Genomic DNA, 26,472 nt, shown 5'->3' with positions numbered 1-26,472 from the left:
TCATGGTCACCCGCGACAGACACGGACAACGAAACAAAGAGAAACGCAAAAAGTAACTTTTTCAAAACTTTTTTTCGTAAAATCGCGATAACTCGTGATGTTTATAAGCAAACCCCTTATGTCTATATATCAAAATTTTTGTAATTGTCTGCTCTACAACTTTGTAGAACATTGTTACACTCTAAAAAATAACCCTGCAAAGTTAGAAAAAACACGAAATTTTAAAATGAAAAATTTTGTTCTAAATGAAAAAATGACCCTTCTGGGTCAATGTAGATTCGAAAAGTACATTAAATTTCCCATAAAATGACATGTTCCAAAAATTTTTACAGTCGAGTAACGGAAAATGGGAGAATTTTTAAAACTTTTTTAGTGTTTTTTTCGATGAAAAATACGTTTATTTGGAATTCTGAGTACGCCATCAAATCGGGCGTCTAATTTTACACAAAAGTCCCTTTGACACCAAATTTCTATCTCATCACCGTTTCAGGCTGCAAATTATTGAAAAACACCTCTTTTTTCACATGTTCAAAAATGGAAGGGGTCGTACCGCCCCTCCGTCACGAGATATCAAAAAACGGACCTCGGATTCGTGATCAGGGACAAAAGTTACCCCTTAGGACAAAGTTTCACGCAAATCGAAGAGGGGTCGGGGCAACTGCTGTGTGAGTTGGTAGAGAATTACCCATAGTCATTTGGGAATCTTTCAACAGTTAAATGCCTATCAAATTATCTTCAAATTCAGAACATTTGAAAAATATCTTTATTTTAAAATTTATTTTAAAATTATAATTTAAATTTCAAATAAATTTTTCAGATGTTTTAAAATTACAATATTTTCAGAGTTCAACTGCATAGTAGTTATTTCAATACAAACAGTCCCTTTTTCTTTATTCAAACACAAAAAATGAGTTTTTATTGGGTTTTATTTAATTCTCATCTGGAAATTCCCTAAAAAAAAAGATTAACTGAATTTTGACTGTTGTGTTGTTCAGAAAATCGCAGCACGGCAATTGATTTTTTACCATTCTGTGTTACTCAAAAATTTAAAAACATCCAAACGTGTTTTTTTTTCTTTTTATTAATAAATTTGGCACGGCTCACACAAAGGATGTATCGAGAATTATGTATATGTTTGCGCGATCTGCGAGTCGCGATGAGGGGTTGAAGTACAGGCTAGAGTACAGGCCAACCCAGAGGGGTTTTTTTTTTGACAGTTACATTTTTTCTAGAAATCATCTCATCGATACCTAAATCCTTGCCGAAGATACTAAATCGATCAGCAAAAAATGTTTTAAGTAATCGATTGTTTAAACATATGGCACTTTTTCTTTGGAAGAATCATTCTTCTTGAATTTACTAAAGCTTTTTCAAAGAAAACTGAAGAGTATTTGAATTAATGTTGTTTTCTTTTGCAAATCTTTTCTACCCATACGCATACTAAACATTGTAAATGCTATTTCCTGCTTTTCAGAAATACATAATTTACGTTATTCATAAATTTAATACAAAACGATTTTTTATTGATTTTAAGTTAAGAAAAATTGCGGAGCATGGAGATGAAAAATCACAAGCATTATGGAAATTAAGGATTTGGACTAAAAACTGTTAAAAACGGATTCTTACTTTTTGTACTCAATTTGAAAGCTTTCTTGAGAAATAAAATTATTGAACCAAATGTATGCGTTCAAAAAGTATTTTGATACTAACGTCAGTATAAAAAGAAAAACATTGTAATTTGATTTAAAACTATATGGAAAAATTCCTTCTGGCCTCGGGAGAAAACCGGGAAAAAACCGGGAAATTTAAAATCCAAATCTGGTGGCCACCCTGCAACATGATTTTGAACTCTTTCGTACCAAAGCCCGGTGCAAGTTTGTGCTAACTCATACAAATTACCTCCCAAAACACACTTGTGCCAATTGCACGCATGACTTTTTTTCGTAATTTCTCTGCCAAATTTTTTCTAGCATTTCAAAAGTTGTTATATTTTACAATGTCTTCAAGTAATGCCAGGTGCATACTTTAAAATTGTTAGAACAATTGTTTGTCGAATAGTTTTGCAGACACAATAATTCAAAGTTTAAAACTCGATTTTCTCGCAACTACCAAAATGCCAGTTAGTATAAGAGAGCACACCGGTATCGACAGTGAAACTAAACGTTTATCTCAGCTGTTTGATTTCAACGAATTAGATAAATGGCATTTCAGAGTAAACCGCTTTAAAAATTACAAGCCGATAATACTGTCCTCAGGTTCGGATTCAATGTATCGGTTTGAACGGTGGGCTGTGTATTATGTTTTCAAATTTATCAAATTATTGCACTTTTATTTAGTTTTTTTTTTTATATTAACACAATAATCTAAAGTTTTGGATGTATTATGTTATGATAACTATGCAAACCACATTGTCAAATAGTCGTGATTGTGTTTTGTTGTCACACGTCGTTTTTTTTTGTATCTCCCTGTGACCAAAGAAGACATTTTTGGTCATCGGTTCGGTTGCGATTTATATTTTACTTCAGCTACATGTTATGCTGGTAATGCGCTTACTTTTTGCAGCTGTGTCACAAAAATCAAAAGAAGTATTTCGCCATACTCAGCTAACATCAGGAATAGAGACGATTCCCGATTGGAACGCAAGCCATAAAACATTCCTGGATCAAACACACGAGAGGATTTCCACGAAAAACTTTTGCGACAAAGAATGATGCGAAGAAGAAGAATACAAAATGCGTAAACATCACCACGATGGCAGTCTCCCTCGCCTCGCGTTATCCTGATGATGAAACCAGAAAAGAAGAAGCGGGTACATCCCGAGAGCAATTCAGAGAGATAGAGGGAGAGCGAGCAAGAGACGGCACGACACAGCGGGAAGTCCTGCCTGAAGCAGTAGCAGGACGAAACGCGCTTGTGTATTTGAGAAGAACGTGCACACCATATTGCACAGATATATTTCGGTATCGGGTTCAGTTCACTCTACACCGTCGCGTCGTCCCGTCGTCGTTGTCGAGGACCTCCGTCTCCACGGAAAGGACTCTGCCGATATTTCGCGTTTCAATTCGTTGGAGAAGCTGTAGGGAGGCTGGTTATAACTGTGTTGAAAGGATTCACTTTCCTCATTTTGATAAAAGGACTTTCGATTTTCCCGGAACTGTTCGACATCGTCGTCGTCGCAGCTTTAAAGTCACACATACAGAGCAACCACACCCCCAGGTGGCAGTTGAAGGGATCTAATTTCTACTGCCAAGGATCCCCAAAGCCAGCTTGGCGATGTATTGATTCTGCATCAGCATCTCGACACCGCCGGGTCGGTCACCATTGGTAACGATCCAGTTTCACTTTCACTGGCGCGTCGTCATCGGCTATAGCGCTCAACTTAGAGATCGAGGCAACCTTGAATAGTACCGTATAGTACAACGGATGAAGTGAGGAGTACAATTCCCTGGAACAAACAGTGTTACAACCGTTGACGCCTCCAACAACTATCGATTTCATTTATGACGTAGCCATTGACACAGAAATTGGAAGCCCCAAAACCATACCGCAATTTCCCAGGAAGCCTGGAGAGACAAACGCCGGCAATAACCTACATTGTTCGTCATCTGCATCGTCCTCGGCAGCGTAGCCATTGGTAACCTCCGACATTGGCAGTGATAATAAGTCTCAGCCCCGGAAGCTCTCTCCTCCAGGCCAGACAAGACCCCGCAGACTAAAGAGAGGAAATCAATCGATTTTCACCCTGCAGCAGCATCAGTCGGTAGTAAATAGTTACCCAGAAGCTGAAGGCAAACCAAAACAACAAAAAGGCTTATAGTTTGCAGTTTACATATATAGATTAACTTCGCTTTCGGCCGGGTTGCTTGGGGGCAGGTTGCTTGAAGTCGGAGGTCAACCGGACCAGGTTATTTGAAGTGGATGCTCCAGAGTGCTTGATCCGTGCGGCCATTGACACATATTTTATCTACCGGAGAGGAAAGTGAAGGAGTTGCTGGTGTTGCAATCGAACGCAACAGTCTAGTGAAGTGCAGTATTTTTTTTGTGCTGTTTTGTTAAGTGCTTTTAATTGGCGTTCGAGTGTTGCATTTCAAGCTAGGCAACGGCCATAATGATGTATAATCGGAGGCATAATAATATGCAGTATTGCGGTAAATTTAATTACGGACAGTGTAGGTATTTTTTGAAAAAGCAATGATATTAAAATGTATAATAATTATACATTTTAATAATTATTATTCTCGCATTGGCTTTCACCGTAATTAATTATTATGATATTCATTTGTCCGACTGATGCTTTGCTCCTCAAAAACTATGCCATGAACCAGGTGACATTGACAGTATTTCAATTTTATTTTCAAATATCATTCAAACGGAAATATTTGTCTCAAGGCCACCAATATTCATGCAAAGCTATTTTTTAAGAAATAATTTCGTTGAAAATTTGTATTTTTTTAATGGGTCAGACTTTGATATTATTTTTTTACAAATTTAAGCCTAAAAGTGTGAAAATTGATTACGCCAAATTGATAATACTATATTTACTTGTGATGTGATTTACTAACAAATGTTTATTTTACTGAAAATGCTTATAAATCTGAAGTAATTTTTGAATCCTGTTTGATTGACACTTAAAACATGTTACTTAGAGACTAATTCTTCTACTTAGTGTGAAATTGTTCAAAATCTGATAATGCAGTCCGTTTTTCGATTCAACTAATTTTTCAATAAGAAAACATGATATGATCCTATTTATCTATGTTTTTATAAAAATCATGAGCATGAAAGACCACCCATGGTTGCCCCTCCGTTGCTATTTATCTGGGTAATTCTCTACCAACTCACACAGCAGTTGCCCCGACCCCTCTTCGATTTGCGTGAAACTTTGTCCTAAGGGGTAACTTTTGTCCCTGATCACGAATCCGAGGTCCGTTTTTTGATATCTCGTGACGGAGGGGCGGTACGACCCCTTCCATTTTTGAACATGTGAAAAAAGAGGTGTTTTTCAATAATTTGCAGCCTGAAACGGTGATGAGATAGAAATTTGGTGTCAAAGGGACTTTTGTGTAAAATTAGACGCCCGATTTGATGGCGTACTCAGAATTCCAAATAAACGTATTTTTCATCGAAAAAAACACTAAAAAAGTTTTAAAAATTCTCCCATTTTCCGTTACTCGACTGTAAAAATTTTTGGAACATGTCATTTTATGGGAAATTTAATGTACTTTTCGAATCTACATTGACCCAGAAGGGTCATTTTTTCATTTAGAACAAAATTTTTCATTTTAAAATTTCGTGTTTTTTCTAACTTTGCAGGGTTATTTTTTAGAGTGTAACAATGTTCTACAAAGTTGTAGAGCAGACAATTACAAAAATTTTGATATATAGACATAAGGGGTTTGCTTATAAACATCACGAGTTATCGCGATTTTACGAAAAAAAGTTTTGAAAAAGTTACTTTTTGCGTTTCTCTTTGTTTCGTTGTCCGTGTCTGTCGCGGGTGACCATGAACGGCCATGATCGATGACGACCAACTTTTTCAAAACTTTTTTTCGTAAAATCGCGATAACTCGTGATGTTTATAAGCAAACCCCTTATGTCTATATATCAAAATTTTTGTAATTGTCTGCTCTACAACTTTGTAGAACATTGTTACACTCTAAAAAATAACCCTGCAAAGTTAGAAAAAACACGAAATTTTAAAATGAAAAATTTTGTTCTAAATGAAAAAATGACCCTTCTGGGACAATGTAGATTCAAAAAGTACATTGAATTTCCCATAAAATGACATGTTCCAAATTTTTTTACAGTCGAGTAACGGAAAATGGGAGAATTTTTAAAACTTTTTTAGTGTTTTTTTCGATGAAAAATACGTTTATTCGGAATTCTGAGTACGCCATCAAATCGGGCGTCTAATTTTACACAAAAGTCCCTTTGACACCAAATTTCTATCTCATCACCGTTTCAGGCTGCAAATTGTTGAAAAACACCTCTTTTTTCGCATGTTCAAAAATGGAAGGGGTCGTACCGCCCCTCCGTCACGAGATATCAAAAAACGGACCTCGGATTCGTGATCAGGGACAAAAGTTACCCCTTAGGACAAAGTTTCACGCAAATCGAAGAGGGGTCGGGGCAACTTTTCCCGATTTCGTGTGAGTTGGTAGAGAATTACCCATCTATGTTTTCATAATAACAGTTTAAACTATTCAACATTTGTTGAAACAACTGCTTGAGGTACATCGCCCACTTCTCCACAAAGCTCAGTATGGTTGCATAACATTTCGCAAGGGTTCCACATAGCACCTGCTCTGTCAACTGCATACAAAGGTGGTAGTTTACCTAGTAAACAAAAGTTGTCGTTTTTGTTCAACTATAGGTTTTCTGAATAATGTTTACCTTTTGAAAGTTCCTTTTTTTAATTAAAAAATAACTTTCAAGTAAAATTATTGATAACATTAAAAAAAATGATAAGTGGTTTTAGACTGGTAAGCAACTGGTTCCCATGTATAATGAGGTAGGGCTTTGAGCCTCAATTGTCAAAGTGTGAGATTCCTGAGGTAATGCAAATGTGGCAATATAGGGAATTCCTGCAACTAAGTCACACTCCAAATTGATCCTAATTTTTGGTGATTTTTGTTTAGTGAAAAATATTTTCTTATATACATTCTGTATTTCCGACCACTTATATTCTTTCAACTTTGTAAGCCGATTTCTTTTCCTCGCATTGCTAATAACTCATCAAGATGAACTCGGATCTTCTTGCACCCTTCGACAAAGTATTGGGCGAGACATGCACCACCTGCTGCAAAAATCCTGAAATGATGTTTTTCCCTTATTTATGAATTTTCTCATACAACTTGAATGATTAGTAGCGACCCCTAAACCCTAACCGATTTGGCTGAAAATTGGCACAGGTACTTATTTTTTTGATTGCAATCGAGCCAGGGGGTATCTCTTGAAATAAAAAAAAATTCTCGACTTTTTTTTGATTAGGTCCTATAAACATATGAAAGACAATTGCTTATAGGTCCTTAAAAAAAACTGTGGAATTGTTCTTGTCACCCTATTGTCCACGCTCTATTCAAACATATTTTGTTTTGTAAGGACAATTCTGGATTTTTTTTTTTTTTTTTTTTGAAAAGGTCCGAACCAAATTTCCAGTGTTTGCCCTTTGGTTGTTTTTGAAACCGCCTTGAGTCAAAGGTATTAAAAAACACCCAAAGAGCAAAAACTGAAAATTTGGTTTATTGGATCTTTTCAAAAAAAAAATCCAGAAATATGTTTAAGGTAGTCGTGCTTGAAAAAACGTCAAACGTTAAAAATCTTAGAAATGCTGCTACCTAGGCAAATTTCAATTTGATTTCAAAATTCATCTGAAAGGGCTTCAATAATGCAACAAAATGCAGGGTAGAGGAACTCAATTGGTTAAATCTAACGGAAGTTATTGGCATTTTAGTGGAAAAATAGCACATATTTCATACTCAAATAAAAAAAGTGTTCCATCCAGATATCAACTCGACTACCCGTGTTCCATCCAGATATCAGGGACTACCATCTGAGACTGAGAACGCTTTGGGTAAGGCAGTTTAACATACACAGCAAAAAAAGTGTAAATTTGGTAGGAGTAATTTTGGAAGGTTGAATATCACCTCTTTTAAGATGTAATTTTACCTCAATTTAGACTGAAAATGCGACATTGCAACAGAATAGTGATAAAATTACATATTTTCAGATGTAAAATTTCACCCTTTCCAGATGTAATATTACCATGATTTTTTTTCTGTGTATGAAATAGATACTTTTTCTTTAAGTGATTTTTTTGGTTGTAATTTTTTGCTCGGGGATCCCTTAGATCAAATTTTTCGGTGATAATTTTAACATATTCGTATTTTTGAGACAATTTCACAATATAAACATGCATAAAAATGTTTATTTTCGTCGATTCAAAAATTAAAAAAAAATAAAGTTAAACATCAGCTTGCATACATTTTGCCTTGTTTGCGAGTTTGGCAAACTGTCAAAAAGTGCGAGTTGAAAGCTTAAACGTTCAACAATGTTTGGTTGATAAGGGGTTTTCATTAAAACAATTCTTAGAGTCAAGCCAAGCGTTTCAAAAATATATATATATTTGAAACCGACATTTCCAAATATTAGGGGTGCACAGCATCCTATGAATGATGTGGGTGATTAGTTCGTATTGTTTTTAAAGTTAAAGTTTTTAAAATAAAGATTAAAAATAAGCTAAACCTTTAAAATAGTCCCGCCCGTGTGGATCAATCGGACCGCGCGCTGGACTCACAATCCAGAGGTCGCCGGTTCGAATCCCGCGGCGGGCGCTCTAAAATTCTTTGTGTAAATATGGGTATTCAGCGCCGTCGCTCCGTGCCATACTTTCATACACTTAGAAGCCCAGGGCGGCGAAGTCCTTGTAGATAAAAGGAAGACACTAGTGGTTGGTACTAGCAATGGTGGCCGACAGCTATAAAGTCAACTTCGTTTTTTTTTTTAAAAATAGCGAATGCTGCTATGTTTATTTGTTTCGTTACATCGGCCATTTTTACAACTGCACGCGCAAGAGACTTGCATGATCCGCGGCGACGAACCTCTGCAAATTATCTCTCTTTTATAAGAAGAAACACATTTGGAAAAAAAATCCACCCACATTTTCAATTACAAACAACAAAACTAATTTCCTCAACAAATGATTATGTTCGCCCTCGTAAACACATAAAAGTTACGATCCACACTCGGCCTTCTCCGGAACCGGGACCTCCTTCAGGACCAAAGTTAACGAAAACGTGGTAATAATATTGGGAGCCACATCTTGAGTGATGATAAAAATTTGATGCACTCTCTGTAATAAAACAAAGAGTAGAGCAGTATTGGAGGAAACAAAATTCGATTAGCCGCTCCTGAGGAAAAACCTATTTGCAGGGGAAGGGGGTTCATCTCGAAATTTTATGGAGATTGACTTCAGGACGTCGTCGGTTTACGGTTATATGGTATCACTACTACCACCACTAAAAGGACGCTCGGAGGGAAAAATTGTGGACATAACGAGAAAACAGGGACCGGAAAAGTTTGTCTTATATTTTGTGCTTGTGTGTGCAATTTTAGTATTTTGCTCAAGAAGTTAAGGGGACGCATTGAGGGGAAGCGTCATAAAGCGATAAAAACATTTTCATTCAGCAGCGTGAGTTCTAGACAGGAGGGATGAGAAGGAAAAAAAATGGATGCCTCGTCTTGGTCCTGTTCTTCTTCTTTGCATTGGGTGTGGCTTCCTTCCATTATGAACGCAGCTCGCAAGGACTCATCATATTTCTCTCTCGCTCTTGAAGTTCATCGTAAATAAAGCTCGCAATTTGACTGTAGATTGGATTTTTATATGAAACGTTGTAAAAGTTTATCTTTATTGTTTTACCACGTGCCATTCCACGAACGGCACAAATGTTACTTTTGTGGTTATGTCAGAGTGGATGAGAGGATTAAAAATCCAATAACCATAAAGCTCCGACCACGCTGACTGCCGGAAATGTGGTTGTTTTTCCGAGAAACAAGAGCATCATCTTCTCAAGGGTCGTTCGGGCACGTGGAGTTTGGGGATGATCGCATACGGGGTGCTGTGTCAGCTAAACCGTAACGATTATTGGTATTTGCGATATTGAGTAATGTTTGAAAGACTGCCACATAAGAGCAAATTTTTGAACACTTTTTTTCAAATCTTCTTATGAAAGTTTCTCACCTTTAAAAAAATACCAAGTTTGGTGGGTTTGTTGTGTTTCTGGGGGATCGTCGCAAATACATTTATAATGATAATCAACAATATAACAAAAAATACAAAACCAACTGTGTTTTGCTGAATCATGTGAAGTTCCATAGATCCGGCTGTCAAATAAAATAGCCTTTATCTGTGATAAGTTGCGTTCAATTTGTATGGAAAATTAGGGTACGTTATCCATTAGGGGACCCCTTTCCTATAGTCGACCCTCTGAAGGGTTTTTGATGAAAAATTCAATAAAATCCCAATTTCGAGCGTGTTTTTGTCTGCATATCTTTTATGTTCAGCATCATTTAAAACAATGTTGACTGACATTGAATTGTCCTTTTTGCCAAAATAAGTGTTTTGAGTTCGACATCTGAAATCAGACATGGCCACTAGCATTTTCACAACAAAACAGCTTTTCTATTTAATGATTGAATTAACTATCCAATCATTTTTTGACTGGTTATTTAACTTCAGTAGGTCGAAATAATGTATGTTTAAGGATTTATACTAAAATAAAGCGAAGAGCTGCTCATTTTCAAGCAAAAAATAGGATGGTCCAATATAAGACAACGAAAATCCTAACTTTTCCAAAAGTGGACCCCTGTTAATTTAACCTTCAAAAATGAAGAAAACTGTGTATTTGAGCAAAAGTTTCTTTAAAACATACAATAAATGCTTGTTGTAATCAACCTAATTGCATATTTTTTCAATTATGAGTATAAATATAGCTGTTTTCATGTTAAAAGTATCAAAAATGCTGAAGCCGTAAGAATTCATAATTAATAAAAAAAAAACTATAGTTAATTTTACTTAACTGAAGCATCAAAATTAATGTTTGAAATGTTATTTTATAAGTATAAATCAATAATAAAATATTTTTTGAATATAAACATGCGTAGTTTTAGCAGCAATCGTAAACAAATCTATTGTTTTGTTTTGGTCAACTATTTATGTAATTAATATGGAAAATGTGCATCAAAATTACTTGTTTTAATCATTTTAATGTTTACAGTTGTTTTTGAAACATTTTCTTTGATCTTTTTTGGAAAAAAATGTTTTTAAATGTCTGTTAGGGAGCGTTCTTTTATTACGTAACGCAGTTGGGGGGGAGGGGGGGTCGGAGGCCGTGTTACGCTCCTTACAAATTTTTTAAAATTTGTATGGAAATTTTGTTACGGGGGGGGGGGGGGAGGGGGTCTAAAAATCCGATTTTTTGCGTTACGTAATAAAAGAACGCTCCCTTAGGTTTTTTGTTGTTTTAAGCAAAATTTGTTAAGAAAACATATTTGTTTATGATGGAAAATCCATCTTATATTCATTATATGTATCATAAGACCTCCACCATGCATCAAAACACCAAATATCGGTTAAATTTGGTATAAAAATAACAGTTTTCCTATAGTGGACCCGGGTCCACAATCGGATTATGGACTCGGGTCCACTATAGGAAAAGGGAGTCCATAACAGGCAAAAAAACTTTTTTTTTCAAATGGCTTTTTTCTGCTCAAAAACAAATTACTGATGAAACAAATAGTCAAAATTGTTCAAAAGACTTCAGATTTCATTGTTTTGAACAAAGGGTTATGAAAAAGTGCTTAAAATATTGAAAAATTGTGAAAAATGCGCGTCGGTTCTACTAGGGGGTCCACTAATGGTTAAAATACCCTATATAAACAAACTTATGATGCAAAATGGCTTCTCTGAGCATACCGAAGGCACCACAAAAGTGTCAGCCGGATTAAAAATACAAAAATTAAAATAAAAAAAAAAAGACTGATTTCGTAGAGAATTGCGAACCAAACTGCATAGATAACTCAAAAATGATGAAAATGCACATATAGGACATTCATGCGATCGTTATCGACAGATCAGCTGAAGTTAAACAATGAATCAAAAATGACTAGTGGGAGCCAACCATCGTTAACTTTATAACCTCTAACATCTTTATCAGTCAATACCGGCGTCATCCCAAGAATCCTTCAGTTCAACAAAAAGGAGGAATGTTAGTCCAACGGTTGAAGTTGAAGACTCATCGTAGTTTTAGTGAAAAAAGTTGATTTTTTGCCTATTTCGTAAGTTTTCCGTTTTTGCGCGTGGCCCGTCGAAAAACTCAGTTTTTATTTTCAAAAAATCATGTCTCCGAAGCGTACGTTTCGACATCGCCAATTTTTTGATATGTTATGTGAAATTTTCCGAGGCATCCGATAAAAATATTTTCAGACATAAGCTCTTTGGTCCAGACACGGTCAAAACGCAATTTAAAGTTTTCATGCAAGTTTTTCAAATGTTAAGCTAGATTTTTGAAACTTCTTACTATTTTTCCAAAATAGCCAAACTCATCACCTTTCTTTTGCGTCTAAGACAGCTAAAATCGGATGAAATGGCGCGGAGATATGATTTTTCGAAAAAAGCGGTATTTGTGAAAAATGACGAAAATTGCCATTTTTCGAACCACTCTAGCACGATGTAGGTCACCCTAATGGCCAAACAAAAAATACGGGTCTAATTATTTTGGGCAAGGAACCCCCAGAAAAATTTCGAGTTTTTCGATTTAAATTAAAATCCATTTGGGGACAGATTGGACCACCCTTTTCCTGCCTTATAAAAACAATCAAAAGTTATGAAATTTTGGTTAAATGGATAATGTCGCTCCTGATAGGTTTACAAATCACGTTTAATACAACATTAGTTGATTAAATCAAATTTTGTTAGTTGTTTTGATGCTTATTTGTAAAAATAGTGCCTTATTTCAACACATTAAAACTTTTTTCAAAAATGTTTGTTTTGGTAAGTGACTTTATTTATAAAAGTGGTCTAACTTCATGGAACCTATGTGAGGAAGGTCCCTTTAGTCATTTCTTAACTCCCTTCAACGTTGTATTAGACGAAATGGCTTGTTTTCTAAGGTAACCCATTCTGCCCGCACCCTGGAAAAGTAGGCGAAAAAAACATTTTTTTTTAAATTGCATCAAAAATGGTTTAATGCTAAAAAATTTCATCAACCAAGTATACAACATTGAAGGGAACATCAAAAGCATAAGCCTACCTCACTGAATTCGTAAATTTGTACGATTTTCTATGGTTTTTGGTTAATTTTCCTTAGGCGGTATAAAAAGTGCAGCAATAATTGCTCCAAAATTTTAATGACAGCCCAACAGTGCAAACTACCATTTACGACCTTAAGGTGGCCACAAATATTGATACACTTCAAAAAAAATCAACACTTTTGACTAAGTGTTTTCCACTTAAATCCGCCGCATTTGTTGCGACACATAAATTCTATGTGTTTGGCTATTAGATGCTGGATTGTATTACACTTAACATTCATACGCGCTCTCCTCCTGCTCCTCGTCGACACTCACGATGCAGCCAAAGACTGCATCCCCGGCATGGATCGCCTGGATGGCTGACTCACCGATAGATCGCTTGTGGCTTCTTTATTCTTTCTTGATCAGGACCGACCCGAATCAGCGGAATCTCTGGCTGCAAATGTTTTGATGCGTTCCTCCAACAGAGCCTTTCCTCGTTAATTCATTTAAAGAAAGGAATGTTGCTTGTTTTAATCTTAAAGATTTGATTACAACCACAAAAAAATACTTACTAACTTGTAACATGTAAAGAAACGAATTGTGCAAAGCATTTCTCATAGCCGTAAGCATGTGTGAAGTTCTTCGCAGGGACAGGATCATCATACGTGAACTTTTATTGCCTTCAGAATGTTTATTGTTTCCTCGTATCCCTTTGCGTTGTTGCGTTCCACATATGTGAACCTCTAGACTAGAACGTCGCCTTTGTACCGCTGGGGGAAATAAATCCAAAATGGCAGAAAAGAATTTTTGCAGCTTTCAGTACACAGAATGCTACCATTTGGATCAAAGGATTCTTGCTTCCATCCTGGACGAGATCTTTTATGCGTATTCATTGCATACCTTCAGGGGCAAACGAACACAGGAATGACAGGGACTGCCTAGACAATTTGCTACGATTTCACTTTTTATCCAACTGCGCTTGTTCATGTATCTTCAGCCAACAAAGGGTCACGCAAAAGGATGCAGCAGGGGCGTTTGTGCCGTGGGCTCATCTAGCAGGGATAAGCCATCTGAGAGATTGATTTATAGCTTTATGGCGGTACTGCTAACCATAAAACCTTTGCAATACGGGGCGAAAAAAAATCTAGAGCGCGTTCAAGGGAAATCTTTATATCTGTGATCCTGCGAGCAGCAGTTGCACAATTTAGAAACGGTCCCACCAAAGTGGTGCAATAAAGCGGTTGGAAGTTTGGTTTTATTTTGAGAACGCAGCTTTTTTTTTCGGATGAAATTTTTTGAACGTGTTCCAGGATTTACTACCACTTCTCTTGCTGGGAAAAGCATTCTTTTTGGGTTCTAGGAATTACAAACAATGTAGATTCAAAATATGACGCATATTTGTTTGAATTCGGCACAAAGGTTGAGGCAAACATTGGTCATTGCGTGACGAATTCGGAACATTTAAGCACATCAAATTTAAAGCACATTAAAAAAAAGTCTAGTTACTACACTACGAGTATAAATGTTGGTTTGTTTTAAAATAATCACAACGCAAGTCAGACATCGAAAATAGGAACAACATTTATGAGGAAACGGGAAAGCCTCAACAGAACAAAAACTTTTTTTTCCAAATTTCCAAATAAGAATTTCCACGGAACGTTCGTCCAAAGCCGGTTTTGCGAGCACCGGTCGAGAAAAAAAGCAGTGGCACAGCAAAAATGTTAGAAATATGTTCAGGATTTGGGGGCGGTTGACGCACAGCGAAATATTCAAACATGGTTTGCCGACTCGATTACAACCAGCAAAAATGAAATCACATTCCTAGAACAAAATACACAATTTTTGTGTGCTTCTCTAGCTCTGAGCAACTCGCATAAACTGTACAAAAGAATACTAGGTATCCTATGAATTGGTGGACTATAGCAAAAGCCGACAAAAACGATATGTGAGGGGAAGCAATGGAAGCTGTTTTGAGTTGGGACGTTATGTCCATTGAGATTTGGCGACCAGGCCCAGTCACCAGAAGAGGATGAAAGAAAAAGCGAGCAGAAGGAAGCCATTCAATATTGTTTCGGGTTTGGCTTTTTGGGAAATGCGATGAATATTTGGCTGAGAGATTTTTCACGTCTCCTTTGTGTCAGCATCAGAGGGGAGAGCATAGTGATGATGATGTTGATGATGGTGGTCGGCTGGTCGAACATATGATAGAAACAAAATGGCTGATAATACACTAATTTTTCTTTATGTTTTGGTTTCATCATTTTTTCCATTATTTTGTACATTTATTGCTTTAACATAGCTGATTTTTCGTTATAATTTATGTTACTTCTTAGTAAGCTAATATTTGAAAGCAGAGATTGTGACTTCATGGCATATATTTTTTTATTTACAGTATCTTCCCCGGATAACGTGCAGAACCACCACACCTATGTGCAGTATGTGGACTCAGACATGTACACCACCAACGGGCATAGTCAAACACAAATGTAAGTTTCTTTTTTTCTAGAACAGAAATAAATATTTTGGAAAAATTATCTTGGCATTGAGTGCCAAGCCTAATTATCATGTTTTCAGAAAACAAAGTATTGCGTTATACGTTGTAACAATTTTGCGGACGAAAATAATATTTTTCCCAAAGTGTTGCGTATATTTTGATATGTTGTCCCAAATTCAAAATTTGTATTCAACCATTCCACGTCAAACAGGAAGTCTCGAAATCAAAAGTGCTCCGATTTGGCTCAAATTTGGAGTGGGGATTCCTTGGCCCAAATAATTAGACCAGTATTTTTTTGTTTGGCGATTTGGGTGGTCCTATCCGAAAAATTGCGTTTTTCGTGGATTTTCGCAAAAGCCAAATTTTTCAAAAAATCATATCTCCGGAACGGCTGAACCAATTTTGGAGCGCCACAATTCAAAAGAAAGGTTATTAGTTGGGCTTTTATGGAAAAATATGTTGATGTCCAAAAAACTAGCTGAACATTTGAAAAGGTCCTATGAAAATTTCATTTGCCGATTTCAAGGTCTCGGGACCAAAGAGCCCATGTCTGAAAATATGTTTTCCTGATTTCTTGTAATATTTTACACAACATATAAAAAAATTGCGAATATCAATTAACACGTTCCGGAGATATGATTTTTTTAACATATAAACTGGGTTTTTCGACGCGCCGCGCGCAAAAACGGCAAAATGACGAAAACGGGTAAAAATCAACTTTTTTTACTAAAACTGCGATAACTTGAAAAATTCAGCGATGACCTATACATGTCTGGGTACCAAAAGTTGCGTCTTTCAATTATGAAAATTTCAATACCCAGACATGTATAGGTCATCGTTGAAATTTTCAAGTTATTGCAGTTTTAGTGAAAAAAAGTTGATTTTTACCCGTTTTCGAAACCTGTAAATGAATATCCGCAATTTTTTGATATGTTGTGTAAAATATTACAAGGAATCAGGGAAAAATATTTTCAGACATGGGCTCTTTGGTCCCGATACCTTGAAATCGGCAAATGAAATTTTCATAGGACCTTTTCAAATATTCAGCTAGTTTTTTTGACCTCAAAAGCCCAACTAATACCTTTCTTTTGAATTGCGGAGCTCTAAAATTGGTTCAGCCGTTCCGAAGATATGATTGTTTGAAAAAATGTGTTTTTTGCAAATATCGACGAAAAATTGCATTTTTTGGACCACCCTATTTCGGATAGGACCACCCTAATCGCCAAACAAAAAAATTAATCTAATTATTTGGGCCAAGGAACCCAAACTCCAAATTTGAGACAAATCGGAGCACTCTTGATTTGGAGACTTCCTGTTTGACGTGGAATGGCTGTATACTTAGTTATCGATAGGAATTTTAAAGCATTAAAATTTGTAATGGGGCTATGTCTTTAAATATGTTCTATATGATTTTATATTTTCTTAGGAAAGCTTGGGTATTTATATATATCAATGTTTTTGTAAGGGGTTACATACATGTAGAAAATCATAGAAATTTCATATTACAGAACTTTTATTGAATCCAGTTAAAAGATGATTTTCAATCACTCCTGAAAGTTTTATGAAGATATTACATAAATATATTAAGATATCTGAGTTAGAGACGATTTTAAGCTCAGCGGACTGTCAAACTTTCTGAGCGATTTTCCCGACACACCGAGTTGATTTACGGGTGCCACGATATCACGAGATGGGATGGACCAAATTGGCTGAAATTTGGGGAAAAGACTCTCAAGACATATCCCGTGTGCATGACGAAGCCCGAATTTAAAATTTTGCTCTTTACAAAAATCATTAACTGACGATTTTTTGGATGAAAAACACAAAAATATTTTTATCTTTTTTAAAATAAGTTTTTTGAAAATCGGCCTTCGACATGCACACATGATCGGTTTAACGAGTCTTCACCAAAATTTTGAGCCGATTTGGTCAAGGAGCAACTCTCTACGAAATCGGCCAATTTCGACCATTTTTATTTTTTGTATTTTTTCCCACCTTCCATCGGATGAGGAAGTAAAATGTCGGTCCCGGCCTTGGTTGTTAGGCCGTTAAGTAATTCCAGGTGTAGGGTCGTCTCCATGCCATAAGTACAAACAACACACCAAACCAAGACTACTCCGGTGGAATCGCTGGCGGCGGTTGGACTCACAATCCAAAGGTCGTCAGTTCAAACACTGGGGTGGAAGGTTCCTTGGAGTAAAAGAGGTTTGGGTGCTCTCCCCATTCAAGCCTTCGGACTCCTAGGTTCGAGCAAAAACTTGCAAAAGAGACCACAAAAGACCCGGGGGTCGTTAATGTGGATGGTTTGATTTTGATTTTTTTTATTTGACTTAAACTTTGTGGGGGCCTTCCCTATGACCTAATAAGCTATTTTGCGTCATTGGTTCACCCATACAAGTCTCCATACAATATTGGCTGCTGTCCATACAAAAATGGTATGTAAATATTCAAACAGCTGTAACTTTTGAGTGAATTTTCTGATCAAGGTAGGAGTAGGTATTTTTGAGGACTTTTGAGAAAAAAATAGGTACACGGAAAAAATATTGCAGATTTTTTAATCAACTTTTTTTTTACTACAACTCAATTTCCCAAAACACGTATTTTTTGATTTTCGAGATTTTTTGATATGTTTTAGGGGACAAAAATCCACAACTTTTGAGCCATAGAGAAACATGGTCAAAAAATCTGCCGCCGAGTTATGATTTTTTGAAAAAATAGTGATTTTTGGAAAAAATCGAAGTTTCATGCAAAAACAAGTTTGAAATAATTTTTTAATGCAAAATGGAATTTGCAATCGAAAAGTACTTTACAGATTTTTTGATAAAGGGCTCCGTTTTCAAGATATAGCCACCGAAAGTTTGATTTTAGCGAAATATTTGCAATTTTTCAATTTTTAAAAATAGTGACCATGAGTGACCATTTCTAACAATATTTATAATAGTTCAGAAAATTTGCTATACAATTGTCTAAGAGACATTGAAGAATGGACCTCGGGTTGCTGAGATAGAGCCGCTTTAAGAAAAAGAAACACGAAAATTGGAGTTTTCTAAGTCTCACCAAAATAACCCACAATTTTCTAAGACCATATCTCAGCAACTAATGGTCCGATTTTCAATGCCAAACATTGAAAATTACGCTTATTTAAAATGTTAGTCTTGATTTAAAAAATTTCAAAATATTTTCTTCGAAAGGATCGGAAAATTTCACGAATATTTCATGTACCATTAGTTGCTGAGATATGGTCACTAGAAAATGGTGGGTTGTTTTGATGAGACTTAGAAAACTTCAATTTTCCTGCTTCTTTTTCTTAAAGCGGCTCTATCTCAGCAACCCGAGGTCCAATCTTCAATGTCTCTTAGACAATTTTATAGCGAATTTTAAGAAATTTTCAAAAAAAATATTTTCAGAGATGGTCACTCATGGTCACTATTTTTAATAATTGAAAAACTGCAAATATTTCGCTAAAATCAAACTTTCGGTGGATATATCTTGAAAACGGAGCCCTTTATCAAAAAATCTGTAAAGTACTTTTCGATTGCAAATTCCATTTTGCATTAAAAAATAATGTCAAACTTGTTTTTGCATAAAACTTCGATTTTTTCCAAAAATCACTATTTTTTCAAAAATTCATAACTCGGCGGCAGATTTTTTTACCATGTTTCTCTAAAGCTCAAAAGTTGCGGATTATTGTCCCCTAAAACATATCAAAAAATCTCGAAAATCAAAAAATACGTATTTTGGGAAATTGAGTTTTAGTGAAAAAAAGCTGATAAAAAAAATCTGCAATTTTTTTTCCGTGTACCTATTTTTTTCTCAAAAGTCCTCAACAATACCTACAACTTTGCCGAAGACACCAAATTGATAAGAAAATTCACTCAAAAGTTACAGCTGTTTGAATATTTACATACCATTTTTGTATGGACAGCAGCCAATATTGTATGGAGACTTGTATGGATGAATCAATGACACAAAATAGCTTATTTGGTCATAGGGAAGGCCCCCACAAAGTTTGAGCCAATAATAAAAAAAATACAAATTAAATCCATTTCCGGTTTTGGTAGAGAATTGCTCCAAGGCAGTGTTGAGATATCGTGGAACCCGTTTTTTTGAAACTATCAACTTTAAATATCTATATTTCGGTAATGATACAACCAAATGTCTTCAAATTTGTTTTGATAGTAGATGAAAATGTTTATTTTAATGCCCTGAAAACAGATTTGAAATAAAATTAAGTGTGTGCTCACACCAACCTCTGACATTTTTTGTCGATTTACATGTATGTAACCCCTTAATTCGAATTAAATGTTCATATTTCTTAATTTCCTTAGGTACCGATATATGGGTTGAACCATATTTTTTGCACAAGGTTTTGAAATTTTTTATTTAACATTGGATACAGATTCGCGGTTGATTTAAAACTCAAATCACAACAAAGTACTTAAAAAAACCTAATTCCTAATTCCATTCAATGCTTTAAAGCTATCTTAAAACTGCTGGCCCTGATCAGATTTCAGTCAAGATTATGACTAGTTGATGAGTATATGCTTTTCAAGCATTTAAAATTTAGCAATCGTATTGAAAAATTGTTTTTATGACCATTTCAAAAATATCTCGGGTCCAGGGATTTGCACAATATTTTTTTACCGCTCCCGGGAAATTTGAAAACCCTGTGTTTTTTTTTGTAAAAATCGTTAAAACGTTTTTTCAACCACCCTATTTGGGATAGGATCAACCTAATCGCCAAACAAAAAAAAATGGGTCTTATTATTTTGGCCAACGAAGCTTAAGAACAAAGTTAAAAAATGTTAACAAACAAATATTCCCAATATCTCGTTACCAGGGCCTATCCGGTGTACACCGTCGGCGATTACAGTGCGTCGGGCGGCCAGCAGTATTACACCACCGGCGGTAACGGTTCCGGCGGCAATACAAGCAACGGTCCAACGAGTGGCACTCCCGGAAACGGCAATTATGCCACCTCGCCTGGTGGAGGGTCCCATCCAGGATCGAACGGTGCATCAGCCAACGGAACACCCGGCGGTGGTGCCACAACCGGAAATGGATCCACACCCAATGGTGGGGCGGCGGCCGGTGGCGCTGGCGGTTACATTGTTCCGGTGGACGAAGCCACCCTGCTGGGAACCGCAGCCACCACCAACGGACACCAGCGGGACTCACCGCAAGCCATGACGGTAAGAGGCGTGTGGCCAGAGAAATTGTCGGGTGCTTTAATATTACCGCCAATTTAATTTTGCGCTGATGTGGAACCAATATCGTTTTTCATTCATTCTTTTTTTATTTTTTTTCATTATCATTTTGTGCGCTGGTGGTTGATGGATTGCACCTCTTTTGTGGTTCGATACTGTTCGACTCTAACCGACAATATCTCCATCAATAAAGTGGAATAATGAAAAAAAAAGCTCTGGCACCGCAAACCACAACTCACTCACACTTTGGTGATCGGTTGCATTTAATTAACTCTCGTATTCAGTTCTGTTCATTATATTGATGATACGCTGAGGATTTTTTTTCTTCTTTTTGCTGGGTTTTTGCTTTGTTTTCATGTAATTTTTAAATTTGTTGTCGGGTGTGCTGCTTTATTAATTATATTTGATTTTCGCCGACTTTTCCAATTATGCTCCTCATTATAACATTCATTGTTCCCTGTGAAATTAACGAGCAATACTAACTCGACCACATACTTTCTCTCTCTCTCTCTTCCTATGGGTTTGCTTTTCTAACCTAACATTTACAAACACCTTTAAAAAACCACACTAACCGAACCAAAGGACGTTGCATCGTATCTGCACCAGGCGTCATCCTCGCATCATTCCAATTCTACGACGCCGACGCCCGACATGGACCCGACGCCGAGTCTTAGCCACGCGACGCGCGTTTCGCCAGCGACGGTAAGAGCGGAGTTTTTAACAAGGCTTGAGCTACGGTAGTAAATTTAAAAATTATCAAGCTTTGAAAAAGTTAGATATTTTAACAAACAAGACCAAAGAATTTCAAACTGAATTAAGATGTATAAAAGTTTGTAGCAAATATGAGGCCCTCTACGAAAAAGCATTAAAGGTTTTCAAGTTGCTCGTGGTTGTAAAGGTTTGCAAAACCAGGGTGTATTTTCCTGGATACGAGTTTGAGCATTTTAAAATGCTAAACTTAGAGTATTTCATCAAGAAGCTAGTTGTTACTGAATAATCTCCCAAAATTATATTTTTGCAATTCCGTCGTGAAACTACTTACTTTTCCTGTCATTCTTGAACGACGAAATAGCCTACTTTTCTGTACCAAAAATAACAGAATCGAATAGCAACACTTTTCAGCACTTGTTTCTAAAAGTAACACTTTTCAACATTTTTTTGATTTAAACGATTTATTGACAAAATACATGAACATTTGACATAAAATTACACTCAATGTGTGTTTTCAGGAATTGCAAAAAATGTTGTATGGAACTCGTTGCAAAACTTGATTTTTTCAGCACTCTTCGTATTTATCCAACTCGGTGAACCTCGTTGATTAAATGTACGACTCGTGCTGAAAAAAACTTGTTGCATAAACTACTATTTTGCAATTCCACTGTGAAACTGTCAACTTTTCCTGCCCTTCTGGAGAAACGAAACGGCCTACTTTTCCCTACCAAAAATAACAGAATGGAAAATTAATACCTTTCAATAACAGTGCTGAAAAGTTCTACTTTTCAGCACTGAAATGGTTGCTGAAAAGTTGAACTTTTCAGCACTAGTATCGAAAAGTAACATTTTTCAATATTGTTTTGTTTTGAACGATGAATTTACTAAACACATGAATGTTTGACATAAAATTCCATTAAATAAGCGTTTTTCGGAATTGCAAAAAAATGTTGTAAGCAACTCGTTGCAAAACTTGATTTTTTCAGCACTCGTCTTATTTATCCAACTCGGTAAACCTCGTTAGATAAATGTACAACTCGGGCTGAAAAAATCTTCTTTTTGCAACTTGTTGCATAAACTACTATTATCGGATTCCTCGGAAAATTTCACATAACTTATTAAAAAATTGGCGATGTCGAACCGTACGTTTCCGAGATATGTTTTTTGAAAATAAAAACTAATTTTATTGACGTGCCACGAGCAAAAACAGGAAAATGACGAAAACGAGGTACTTAATGCTCTACAGCTTTGTACAACATAATATAATATTATTATATTAGCTTCTCGCTCTCAATGGTCTTTTCAATATCGATACAGATAGAGTCACCTGTTTTTTTTTAAAGAAATTCAATAATTAAAAAAAACACGAGTTTGCTATATGATTTAAAATCAACCTAGTGCATTATTATTACCAACTTTGAGCAAAATTTATCAATGTTAAGCATTCAACTATGTCTTTTTGCAAACATTTTCTAAAAGTTTAAGCAAATTGGACTCTGAACGATAAATCATAACTACAGCCGACTCTCTGGTGGTCGATGTTCTCGATATCAATATTGCTCCTGCTGTCCATAAACTTTTCAGTATCTTCAAGAAGCACGCTTTGATTTTTCGTTCTTCAATTTGATACCTCCCGCAATCGATGGTAATTTTGAAGCCCACATTGTCATGCCCATGTGTCAATCAAAGCAGGCTGCATTATTCAATCCCGTAGTTACGCTGACGTTACCACGGGGACGACAAGCAACGCTCGTGCAACACGTGGCCATGGGTTCCAAATATCTCCAACAGTTTGGTGTTACGGTATCCTTGGTTATGCTTACTAACATGCGTTCAGTAACTGTTGATTTTCGTCAATCCGCGGAAGTCCCTGCAAGCGCCTACACCTTTAAACCGACCGTTTTCGTTCTTTCGGCAGGTTGCCTGGCTAGTGGAGAACTACGAAAACGCCGAGGGTGTCAGCTTGCCGCGGTCGACGCTGTACAACCACTACATGCGCCACTGCAACGAGCACAAACTGGACGCCGTCAACGCGGCCAGCTTCGGCAAGCTGATCCGGTCGGTCTTTACGGGGCTTCGGACGCGCCGGCTCGGGACGCGGGGTAACAGCAAGTACCACTACTACGGCATCCGGATCAAGCCCGGCTCGGTGCTGAACAACTCGCCGATCGTCGAGGACGGCAAACCGTTGAACGCTAGTCACGTGAACAACAATAACAACAACAACAACAGTCACAACCACAACACCATGGGAGGAGCGAACGGGGGAGGTGGAGGCGGAATGGGTCACGGAGGGATGGCCATGAACCATCGTGGTTCGAGAAAGGGCATGGTCAAGAACGACATTCCGGAATCGTGCGGTCAGGTAAGATCAGTTACCTATTGTTTGTGTTGTGTTGGACCTGTTTTAATGCTTTTTTCCGTTCTTAGTACTTGGGTGATCCAACTGGTGCCATTCCGGAGTTTCCGTTGATAAGCTTGAACCACCCGTTTGCCGAGGAGATTACCCTGGAAGACGTGGACACACTGCGGTCGATCTACCGTGAGCACTGCGAGGCGTTTCTGGATGCGATTGTGAATCTGGACTTCAACACGATTGAATCGCTGTGGCGCGAGTTTTGGCGGGCGGACAACATCAACAACAACGGGGACGAGTGCGAGGAGGAGCGTTACCTAAGCAAGTCGAAGCTGTACCTGCTGACGCAGTGCGAGCCCATCCAGACGTTCATCAAGCAGGTTAGTTAGTTCCAGAAGGGAATACCTGCACTGTAGAATAATCATTAATTTGTTCCGCAGGTTGACTTTATGTTCTACCAAAACATGGTGGATGTGCTCATTCCGGACGTGCTGCGTCCAATCCCGACCGGATTAACGCAAGCCATTCGCAACTTTGCCAAAAACCTCGAGAACTGGCTTTCGTCGGCAATGAGCGGTTGCCCGAAAGAGATTGTCAAGATTAAGCTATCGGCGGTTTCCGCCTTTGGACAGACCCTGCGACGGTACACGTCGCTCAATCACCTGGCGCAAGCTGCTCGAGCCGTGCTCCAAAACAGCACCCAGATTGCGCAAATGCTAAACGACCTGAACCGGGTGGACTTTCGCAACGTGCAGGAGCAGGCGTCGTGGATCTGCCAATGTGACACCGCCAAAGTCCAGCGGCTGGAGAATGATTTCAAGGCGGCACTGCAGCAGCAAAACTCGCTGGAACAGTGGGCTAGTTGGCTGCGGGCCGTGGTCGACGACGCGCTAGAGGAATTCCGCGACAAGCCATCGTTTGTGAACGCCGCTCGCCAGTTTCTGCTCAAATGGAGCTTCTACAGCTCGATGGTGATTCGGGATTTGACGTTGCGGTCGGCCGGCAGCTTTGGAAGCTTTCACCTGATTCGGCTGCTGTACGACGAGTACATGTTCTTCATCATCGAGCACAAGGTGGCCAAAGCTACCCACAAAACGCCGATTGCCGTAATGGGCGAAGTGAGTGAATATTTGTGAGACATTTTTTTTTTTTAACTATCTTACACAATACAATGTTTCCCAACAGCGTGACAACGGTCAGCTGCATCAGCTATCAACGTTGGCATCCACCCACCAGCAGCAACAGCAGCCCCACCACCCGGACGACGTGGCGAGCATGCTGTACACGTCGGACTTCGAGGTGGTCAATGTGAAGATGGAACCGAGCGCCAAGCGGATGCGAAGTTAGTCAATTTTCACCTCGTCTGAGGTTGGTGGCCCCTTTGGTCAACAGCAGCAGCAGCAGCAGCATTTTCTCTTTGATCGCCAAGAATCGACTCAGCCAACGTGGTATTTGGCGCCGTCGGCTTCAACTTCGCCGTCGAACCACAGCAGCGGTGACGGTGAGTCGTCCTCGTTTTCTGCGTCCTTTTACTGAAAAAAAAACACTTCTTTTAGTGTGTTTCACGTGTATGCTAGTGTGTTAGGGTAAATCATCTTGCTGCTCGGGCAGAGATTTTAATTTATTTATTCCAAGCTTTAGTTTTAATGTGTTGACTATTTTTTCTTTTCACTTTAGTTCAATTTATCTGTTTGATTCCCACCTACCCGTTTCAACGCTAACCAATTCATTCTCAAAAATGTCCAATTGTACAACTTCTCACAAAACGAATTGTAAATATTTTTTTTTAATATGCAATCCAGCATACTAGAATTATATTTATTTATTACCTGCATCTACCAGGCATGCCCCTAAAGAAATAAAAATAAAAACTATTGAACTATTATTTATTGTAATTCTTGTGCAAGTCAAAACAAACTAAAATTGTCGAAACAAACCAGTTGTCGTTTTTCATGTATTTTCTCTGTACTAAGAAAATTTAAACGCAAATCAAACTGTAGTCACTAGAAGAAGAAGAAGAAACAGAAAACGCCGGCCAACCTTTTTTGCCATGCAAATAGTCGAGGTTTGCAACCTCCAGCGGGAGGTGACGCTCACGTGTGTGCAATTCGAGAAACAGTTTGGGCAAAAATCAAAAACGGTCGTCAAATTATTGCAACAAAAAAGAAACCAAATGAATTTAAGAATCAGCAATGAAGCTACAAATTTTCTAATTATTTTACAAATGTTGTCAAATTGCTAAAACATAAGGAGAGGACAGATTGTACGTGTATCAGAAACAGAAACGAAATATATACGCGAACAAAAAAAAAGAACGATAAAATAAAACAACAGTTTAATGTATGTGCCTGTGGAAGAAAATCTAAACAAAGACATAACGAATTCAAACAACCTACAAAGCAGCAAACAGTTTGAATCGTCGCTTATAACCAACATTTGTTCCAGATATTCAAAACAAAAAGTAAACGTCAACGAAACCATGTCGCCGCCCAAATCAAAATTCAAACGGAACGGATGCTAGTCGTGAATATTTCCTTCGAAAATTTTCTTTCGAGGTGCTTGCGCGTTGTGAAATCATTCCAAAATAAGCCATATTTGTGCCCCCAATTGGTTTACATCGTATGGTCAGGGGGTTAGAAACAATAAAGTTCATGCCATCGTTTATTATTATTTTATCCTATTTTATCTATTTCAAACACGCTCATCTCATTGAAACAAATTTAAAACTAAAATACATAGTTTAAGCTAACCTGCACCTTCGCTCAAAAAATGCTCACAACATTAACCGTTCGTCAACAGTAAGGGAAAGATTAGAGAAAGACGTTGAATCTAATAAAAAAAATGGAATTGTGATTAAAAGATATGGAATCGATAAATTGCTGTCTATTTTTTGTACGAATCATTATACAAAA

At 37.3% G+C, this 26,472-nt stretch overlaps 1 protein-coding gene across 6 annotated transcripts in view; it reads left to right on the top strand.

The window, feature by feature from the left end:
• The window catches only part of LOC120427401 (DNA-binding protein RFX2), a 65,549-nt gene extending 39,217 nt beyond the window's left edge, over window positions 1–26,332 (top strand). For 5 of the 6 annotated variants that reach the window (XM_039592262.2, XM_039592261.2, XM_039592257.2 and 2 more), the window contains 7 exons: window positions 15,185–15,278; window positions 20,127–20,478; window positions 21,076–21,195; window positions 23,123–23,569; window positions 23,635–23,940; window positions 24,001–24,678; window positions 24,746–26,332. In XM_039592262.2, coding sequence (XP_039448196.1) covers window positions 15,185–15,278; window positions 20,127–20,478; window positions 21,076–21,195; window positions 23,123–23,569; window positions 23,635–23,940; window positions 24,001–24,678; window positions 24,746–24,907 — 2,159 coding nt within the window. In that variant the 3' untranslated portion in view covers window positions 24,908–26,332. The remainder of the gene's footprint in view (window positions 1–15,184; window positions 15,279–20,126; window positions 20,479–21,075; window positions 21,196–23,122; window positions 23,570–23,634; window positions 23,941–24,000; window positions 24,679–24,745) is intronic. The other variant, XM_039592260.2, reaches the window with a different exon arrangement.
• The last annotated feature ends 140 nt before the right edge of the window (window positions 26,333–26,472 follow it).

This window comes from Culex pipiens, chromosome 1 (genome assembly GCF_016801865.2).
Source record: "Culex pipiens pallens isolate TS chromosome 1, TS_CPP_V2, whole genome shotgun sequence".
NCBI classification, from domain to species: Eukaryota; Metazoa; Arthropoda; class Insecta; order Diptera; family Culicidae; genus Culex; species Culex pipiens.
This window is presented reverse-complemented; position numbering and strand designations above follow the sequence as displayed.